Source organism: Myotis lucifugus, unplaced genomic scaffold (assembly GCF_000147115.1).
Source record: "Myotis lucifugus unplaced genomic scaffold, Myoluc2.0 scaffold_210, whole genome shotgun sequence".
In the NCBI taxonomy this organism is placed as follows: domain Eukaryota; kingdom Metazoa; phylum Chordata; class Mammalia; order Chiroptera; family Vespertilionidae; genus Myotis; species Myotis lucifugus.
In genome coordinates, this window is record NW_005871258.1 from 561827 (window position 1) to 570485 (window position 8659).

Consider the following 8659-nt stretch of genomic DNA (forward strand, 5'->3'; position numbering starts at 1 on the left):
CAGCAGGTGTTTGTCTAAAACCTGGTCTTTGCACCAGGAGGGTGTGGGAGAAGCAAGGAGTTAAGTCTGTTATTCATAAGACACAGGTCCCAGCGGGTCATCATGGAGGGACAGACTGCAGCCGTGTCAGGGCACCTCTGGAAGGACAGCCTGTGGTTGCTGGCTGTGTGCAGGGCATGCGTGCTGCCTGGGGGGGGGGGGGGGGGGGCGGGGGGCAGCAGCCCTCTCCCAGGTTTGGGTGCCAGTGAGCCATGGGATGCCTCATCACTCGGCGATTGTGGCTGTCCTGGATTTAGGGGTTTTGAGAGAAAACTCTTCCTCTTCTGACTCCGGAGGTGGCCTCCTCCTCAGGGCTGCTGACTCACGTGCTGACTCACTCAGCCTTTCTCTCTGACTTTCTCTCACTGTTGCCTGAGTTAGGAGAGCGAGGCCCAGGGAAGGCTTGCTCTTAGCCCCTGGCTCCCAGCGACAGTGAGAGGGATGCTGGGCTACGAAGGGCAGAGAGAACAGCCCCAGCTGTACTTGGCCTTTGGCTTTGGGTTGTTTCTCAGTTCACCCGGTACCTCTACGTGACCCTGAGAAAGTGTCTGGATTTCTGTGACCTCACCTGTGCATCTCCTTTTCAAGATTATTTTCAGAAGAACCCCAGTGTTTAAGATGAATAAAAGTAGGGCTCTGGCCCTGGCCGGTGTGGCTCATGGTTAGAGCATCTGCCCTCACACTGAAGAGTCTCGGGTTCGATTCCTAGTCAAGGGCACATACCTGGGTTGTAGGTTTGATCCCCGGCCCTGTTTGGGGCTCGTGCAGGAGGCAACCAATCAATGTGTCTCACATTGATGTCTCTCTCTCTCTCTTCCTCCCTGCCTCCCTCCCTCCTTTCCACTCTCTCTAAAAATCAATGGGAAAAAAATATCCTTTGGTGAGGATTGATTAAATAAATAAATAAATACAGTTTTAAACAGCGGGGCTCCATGGTTAGTCCTCCCCAGGGGTGACTGAGCGGAGGGGCCAGCCTTCCTTGCCTGAGACAAGTTGCCTGGTCTCTGGAGGCGGGCAAGACTGGCCCCTGGAGAAGCTTCTGACAGTGGTGCCATCCTCGCTGGTCCCATGAAGCTGTGTGAGTCCTGGCCTCCCTCGCTGCCTCTCTGCCTTGCGTGCCCCCCTGCCCTCATCCCTCTACGCCCATGTGGCTGGTTCGATGGCCAGGACTACGTGGTTCTCTGAGTGAGGAAGAGGAGGCAGTGAGTGTCCTGAGTGCTCCTGCCGCCTTCTCGCCTCCCTACCAGCCCAGTCCTCCAAACCGCTCCTTCCCCTTCTGTCCTCTTTATTTTTAGAGTAGTTTTGCTTCTAATGAGCTTCAATCTTCAAATGAGGAAGAAAACGGGGACCATGGGAATATGGGAATCCTTGGTGAATCACCTTAAATTAATGAGACTAATACGGGAATTGAGTTTGGCTGTGCAAATTAGCGTTTTGTTCTGGGTCTTGATGACTTAAATTGCAGATTCTAATTAAATGCCCCCAAGTAACCACCAAGTACCTTCTGAGGTCTTTTTGACCTAAAAGCTTCTATGATCTGTGAACTCTATCAAGTTTGTAAAATTAGTCTGTAGATGTTCCCCTTGAAGCATGTCTACCCCCAGAATCTCATAATGCCTATAATACTAAACTCCCTCCTAGGGCAGCGGTTCTCAACCTGTGGGTCGCGACCCCTTTGGGGGTCGAACGATCCTTTCACAGGGGTCGCCTAAGACCATTGGAAAACACATATATAATTACATATTGTTTTTGTGATTAATCACTATGCTTTAATTATGTTCAATTTGTAACAATGAAATTGGGGGTCACCACAACATGAGGAACTGTATTAAAGGGTCGTGGCACTAGGAAGGTTGAGAACCACTGTCCTAGGGGAAAGGCAGGTGGGTGGAGTGGGCAGGGACCCTGCAGGGGAAGGGGGATGGGAGCCTCCCTGGGTGGTTGAGATGTCAAGGTGAGATGCAGCCCTGTGATAGGAGGCAAGTCTCTGCTGTCCCAACTGAAGGGAAGGTGGCTATATCTTCATGAATAAGCAGGGGGAGGGGGGGCGGTTCAAGAGAGAAGAGCTCCTTCCTGGCTGATTCATCTCCAGGTGCCACCTCTGCCTCCACCAGCAGGAGGTGCAGATTTCAGTGATGAAGGGGGTGATAGCCAAGAAAGGAAGCCGTTTCCCCCCTTCTTCCCCCCCGCCCCCATCATGTCCCCAGACATGGCCACTATCGTGCTGTGGCCTCCTGCTGGCTCTTTGCCTTTGTGTCACATTTTTTTAAGGAAGGGCTATAACCAGAACACAGGTGGAATAGTGCGTGGAAAACCCACATGATGCAGAACTGACGTAAACATCTTTCATACTGTGTTGTCTCCATTGCAGCCATTGAAAAAAATTAAACTTTTTATTGAGGTAGGACCCCTCCCTTCCTCCCACCATCAGTACTCACCCCTCAGAAATACCACCATCTGGACTCTAACACCAAGGGCTCATCGGGCTGTGCCCAAACCTCACAGAAACACAGTTGCCTAGATGCGCTCTGTGTGCCTGGCTCTCCCCTTGATATCATTTCTAGGAGTCACCTGTGTAATGTTTATCTGCTATTGGTGGGCATTTGGGTTGTTTCTGGTTTTTGACTGTTATAAATGTTACTGCTCTAAATGTTCTTCACATTCTTTTGGGGGGAATATAAGTATACATTTCTGTTAGCAATTCCAGATTCTAGGGTGGATGAGTGTTCAGTTTGAGTAGATACTGCATTTTCCAGAGTGGCCGTGCCCTTGACTCCTCCAGCAGTATATCAGGGCCACCACTCCTCATCCTCACCAACACTTGGTATTGCCGTCTTTTCATTTCAGCTATTCTAGTGGGTATGCGCTATCTCATGCCCATGACGTGCCTTTCCTGGTGGCTAATGAGGTGGAAGAACGGTCCATGTGGTTGTTGGCTTTATTATGACCACGCGAACAGCCGTATGTCAGTGTTCACAGGCGTTGACACTGACACCTGCAGTGGGCACTTGGGTTGGTCTCAGTTTGTCATTGTAAGTCATACTGCAGTAAGCATCTCTGGATCATTGGCGAGAATTTGTTGTGGACAAATTTTGATAAATAATAGTTGTTTTCCAAAATGCTTGTAGTATTCTAACATGTCATCAGCACTACAGGACAGTCCTATGGAATTTCCTCTAGGTCCGCCCACAAAGCATATTCTCAATAGAACTAACTGCTTTTGGCAGACTAATTTAGGGGAATGTAGGTATGGGGAGCATTCCTTTTATTATTATGAATGAGTCTGGTCCCTGTTCAAAATGTTTACCACATGTATTACTCTTTTATGAATTCTTACCTTTTGCTACTTGGATTTTTAGTGAGTTTTTAAAATTAATTTGTAAATTACAAATTCACAGATATTAATACTATAAGTACTTTCCCATTTTTATTGCATATTTTTTACTTGTATGCCTTCCGATTTCAGCAAACTGATGCATCTTCCCCTGGTGACTTCTACTGTGACCCCAGCCAGGCCATGCTGCTCTGCTGAGGCGCCCGGCTGAAGGTCCCTGGGTGTTCCAGTGGGAGAGGCAGGAGCACAGCCTCCAGGGACTGAGTTTGCCCAGGGCGAGAGCACTGCTCTCCCAGTGGTCTGCACCCCAGGCCCTGGCATTTTCAGATGGCTCATGCGCTGGGCCCCCAGGTTCGCCCAACAGCTCCCCAGCAGTGCGAGGACTGAGTCAGAGTCGGGGGCGGGGGGGGGGGCGAGGGTCTGTTTCACAATGGCCCCTGCCTGCTTCACTGTGGGAGGCCAGCAGAGTTTGGGGAGCCCAGTGGAGTTTGCAGAGCCCTCTCCCGTTGTGGAAGGTCTGGTTCTCACTGCACCCCGTGAGATGGGTACAACTAGCTTCATCTTAGACAGCAAAATGCAGAGCCTCCGAGGGGCCCAGCAGCTCTCTTCGGACCTGAGGCCTATGGGAGGGAGGACTGGGACTCAGATCCTCACCTCCTCATTTTCCCTGATCCACCCCAGCTGCTCACGTGGCTCTTTCGGGCTGCCCCAAATTCCCCTGGGTCACCCCTGGAGCGGAACAGAGTGTGTACTGTCTAGTTCTCATTCGTTTGGGCTTTGAGCAAAACCTTTGTTTTTGAGCCAGAAGGTTAGATTGGTGTGTGGAGACAGGAACATGAAACAGCTTGTGGCGTTCCTATATTTCTAGGTATTGGAATTATAATGTACTAGAGGCCTGGTGCACGAAATTTGTGCACGGGAGAAGGGGTCCCTCAGGCAGGCCTGCACCCTCTCCAATCCGGGACCCCTCAGGAGATGTCCGACTGCCTGTTTAGGCCCGATCCCGGGGATCTCGGGCCTAAACAGGCAGTCGGACATCCCTCTCACAATCCGGGACCACTGGCTCCTAATCGCCTCTGCCTGCCGGCCTGATCGCCCCCTAACTTCCCTCCCCTGCCGGCCTGATCACCCCCTAACTGCCTTCCCCTGCTGGCCTGATCGCCCTTAACTGCTTCTGCCTTGGCTCCCACCACCATGGCTTTGTCAAGAAGGACATCTGGAAAATGTCCAGTTTAATTAGCATATTACCCTTTTATTAGTATAGATTCTTTCACAAGAACTCCCTACGTGTTGACCAGCTTGTTAAGTGTATAACTTTCTATTTTTAGGTGATGGATTTGGATATGTTTCTATGAAGAAATGCCACATGTCACTACTGAAACAAGAACAAACATGTCCAGTAAGTTGCTGGGTGAGTGAACCCCCTCAAGAGTGGGACCATGGGCCCTTCAGGTAGAGGTGCGGACACACGGAGAGAAGATGGGGCGTCTGGAAATCGCAGGCTTGGAGAGGGGTGTTTTAAACCAGCCCTTCTGCTCAGTCTCATTGCCTGACCTTCTAAAGGGTGGTTCCTTCTAGAGACAGCAGGAATGACCGCCTATGGGGCTGGGAAAATGTGAAACTCACTTCTTGCTGCTTCCCATGTGGCGGCTGTCTGACTCAGCCAGCAGAGGCCGCTCTCAGAGATGGCCACACCCCAGCGCAGCACTCGGCTCTCGAGAGGATCACATATATGTTTTGTGGGAAAGAAAGGCAGGACCGAGACCCACATGTAGTTTCTGTAGTTCTGGGAAGAACGAGGGCAAGGTTGGAGGGCATGAGCCTTTGTCTGTCCCATGTCCCACCGAGCTGTTGTAGCCAGGGTGGCAAACCCCTTCATGCATCTGTATCCTAACAGAGGTTGTAGCGAATTGGCTTTAAATTTTATGAAATTCTATGAGACTTGCCAATGGGAAAGCTTAATAAAGCAAATAAAATCTCAAAAGCCATGTTTTACGATTGTATGTAAAACATCATTTAAGGTGGCATGTCTTTGTCAGAGAGAACACGATTTCTGTATGGGTCCCACGGGCCTGCTGCATTGTGTGAGCGCGCTGGGGAGCGTAGGGAACGTGGTGACTGAAGAGACCTAGACCATCAGACTCTTCTTCCCCCGGCCTGACCTGCTGGGACCCTGGCCTTGCTGTGCCTGCTCGCATAGCTCACGCACTCTCTGTGATCTCACAGTGCCTTTCTGCCACCATCTGTGCTTCTTCCCATTCTTCGTTCCCATTTCTCAGGACTGCTGCCACCTTAGGGGATAGGGCTGGTTGACAGCTCTTCCCAGGGAGTCAGGCGTGGTCTGACCCAGGAGCAGGAAACACATCATCACCAATGACATCATGACAACAAGAGAGCACAGCCCTCGCCATGGCGCCAGGGCCCGTGCACTGCAGCGGGCTTCCACCATTGATGTGGCAGCTGACATGCTTGGCCTCTCTCTGGCAGGTGAGCCTCTTGGGGCGGCTCCAGTGGTTCCGACATGGCATTTCTGGGAGGGCCATGCATGCCTCCTTGGGCACCTGGTGGACAGTCAGTATGAGCCCCCTGTGACTGCCCCAGGCTGGAGGATGCCTCCTCTGGGTGAGTCAGGATAGGGAGGAGAAAGCCAGCACTCTCCCTGACACTGCCTCCGAGGGAGCCAGTCTGCTGCAGGTTTCCAGCCAGGAGATGATGTGGGAGTGTCCATGGGGCCTGTCTGGCCAGTGCCCAGGCCATAGTGAAAGGCCTGTCTGTTGTGGGTATGCAGACCTGGAAAGGTAGGGATTTGGTCTTGGAGTCTGAGACTTTCTAGAAACCTCAAAACAAAAAGTTTATAAAATGAAGAAATCACCTCACATAAGTTTTGGATATAAAAATAAGTAGAATGTTGGAGTCCCCCCTCCCCCCAGTTTTATTGAGAAATAATTGACACACATCATTGTATGCATTTAAGGTGTGCGGCATGACAGTTCAATTTACAAACACTGAAATGATGATAAGTATGTTGGGGTTGTGTGTTTTTTGTATAAAATCTGAAAGCAGGGAAAAGTTGATTAAGGCTGATTTTTGTCTGGCATTTCTTTTTTATTCAGGAAATCTACAAGATCCAGATGAACCCATTTTAGAGTTCAGCTTAGGTGGGTGTCTTTCATTGTTTTAGGTAACAATATATGTTGCTCAAAAACAAAAACACAACTGCTGGCCCGAGTCTTAGAGAACTTGCTGTTGCCGTCTCTGCTGCTGACGTGTTGCTGAGAAGATGAACCCGGAGGCTGATGTGGACTTCCTGTGGGTGGGGGGCCTGGGGACTGAATGCCTGCAGGGCTGGAAGTGGTGAGCCCACCCTGAGCTGCCGAGACCGGGAGGGGTGAGAAAGCGGGGTTTAGGGCTAGCGGTGTCAGCCACAGCTCAGGCCTGTGTGGTTGAGTTTAGCTTCCTAGTCCGCATTCCCTACTCTGTGACCGGAGGTGATGACACTTGCATGCTCTCCCTCTCGGAGCATCAGAGAGACTGCGCCAGCCCTGGGATCGGGAAGTGTGGCAGGAGAGCAAGGCGGGGTCAGCTGGGAAACTCCTCTGGGGGCACTGGGCTCTGGTGGTCCTCTCCCCTCCCCGCATCTCCTGGACGGGGGTCAGCATTGGCCGGTGGCCTGGCAGAGGTGTCCAAGAGGTGCTGTGAACCAGATGACCTGGAATCTTATCCAGACTGTGCTGTAAACTCAGTGCCCAGCCTTGAGCCTGCCCTTGACCTTGCCGGATGGGTTTCCTCATGAGTCGTATGAGGTGTTGCCATTTGAGAGACAAGCTCATGGTGGTTAAAACAAAACAAGGGCTTTGACAAGTTGCTAAACCCATAAAAATATAAGTGCATTATCACCAAATTTTAAACTCTGAAAACGTCCTCATTTCAGGTTTCATGCTCCTAAACTAGTTCAGGGTCCCCAGCCCTTGCCAGATGCCTGGTCTGCAGTGGGTAGTGAGCACAGCTTTGTACGGGTTGCCCACCAACCTGGAACTTTATTGCTCTTTACAAACTGTGATGCCAGTCCAAGTTTCACGCAGAGTGTGAGCACGCTTCCACCCTTGTCCTACGTCACCCCAAACATCAGGGAGAATAGAAACAGAAACAGACTCTGTGCAGCATATCATTTCTTTGACATGTACTTTCTTTGACCTTGTCTTCTACTTTCTGCAAGTTCTCTGTTCTTCCAAGTTCTATCTCTTCTTTCATGTTGCGGGCCTTCCGTAAAGTCTGGTCATCTTTGACTCTTCTTTCATTTTGTTTTAAGTCAACATTGAGGTATAATTTGTATGTAAAATGTACCCATTTTAAGTGTAGCATCAGTGAGTTTTGATGAGCAGATTATGTATGTAACCACTAGCCTTGCCATCACCCCAAAGGATTCTCATGTCCTCAGCCTCACTCCCAGTCAGCTGTCGGCCTGTTTCCATCACTGCAGCAAGGCCGCGAGAGTTTCACATGATAGAACCATGCAGTGCCCAGCCTCTGGGTGCGCCGTGCTCACTTCGGTAATGCTCTGGACTCGCGCTGGACGTGCAGTTCTGCGGCCAGAACTCATCCTGCCTTGCTGAGTGGCTTCCATTGTGTGCACCAACCATAGTTTATTCTGCTGACGGACACGTGGGTTGTATATGAATTTTATATTTACATGAATATAGTTAATGTGTATTTTATATACTAAATTATATATTTTAGATTATAATTTATAGCCTCAAGAGAAGATGGTGTATACATCCAATAAAAACAGGGTGCTCTAAGGAGAAAGAGAACAGTTGGAAAACATGGATAATTTTAGAAATTTAAAATAGGGTAGAAAATATTTTAAAATTCAATAAAGTATGGAAGATATTCAAGGAATTATCTCAGAAAGTAAAACTTTAAAAGCGAAATAGAAAACAGGAGAAAAATTGAAATGGAAAATTAGAGAGCAGATTCGGGAGGTCTGAAACTTAGTAGAGAAAAGAGAGAAGAATGTGAGGGAGGAAATGACCAGGCAGTGGCACCAGGGTCTGTCAGGACCGAAGAAGGTGTGTCTGGGTTAAAAATGCCTACCAGGCCCCGAATGTTGAACACACCTGTCCTGAGACCCATCGGGGTGAAATTTCACAGCACAGGTAATCCAGTGAAGACTCTGAAACTCAGAGGAGGTCACATCCACGGACCAGGGATGAAGCGGGTGTGGAGATGCTCCGCCACACGGGAACGTGAAGGCAGTGGGCAGCACCTTCAGTGCCGGGGGGGGGG

At 50.0% G+C, this 8659-nt stretch overlaps 1 protein-coding gene across 15 annotated transcripts in view; it reads left to right on the forward strand.

The window, feature by feature from the left end:
- The first annotated feature begins 3548 nt into the window (after positions 1-3548).
- The window catches only part of INPP4A (inositol polyphosphate-4-phosphatase type I A), a 72698-nt gene continuing 67587 nt past the window's right edge, over positions 3549-8659 (forward strand). For 6 of the 15 annotated variants that reach the window (XM_023761495.1, XM_023761497.1, XM_023761498.1 and 3 more), the window contains exons 1-3: positions 4700-4772; positions 5653-5860; positions 6487-6531. In XM_023761495.1, coding sequence (XP_023617263.1) covers positions 5755-5860; positions 6487-6531 — 151 coding nt within the window. In that variant the 5' untranslated portion in view covers positions 4700-4772; positions 5653-5754. Of the gene's footprint in view, positions 3725-4699; positions 4785-5652; positions 5861-6486; positions 6532-8659 lie in introns of those variants that run through there. The other 9 variants (XM_023761485.1, XM_023761488.1, XM_023761494.1 and 6 more) reach the window with 6 other exon arrangements.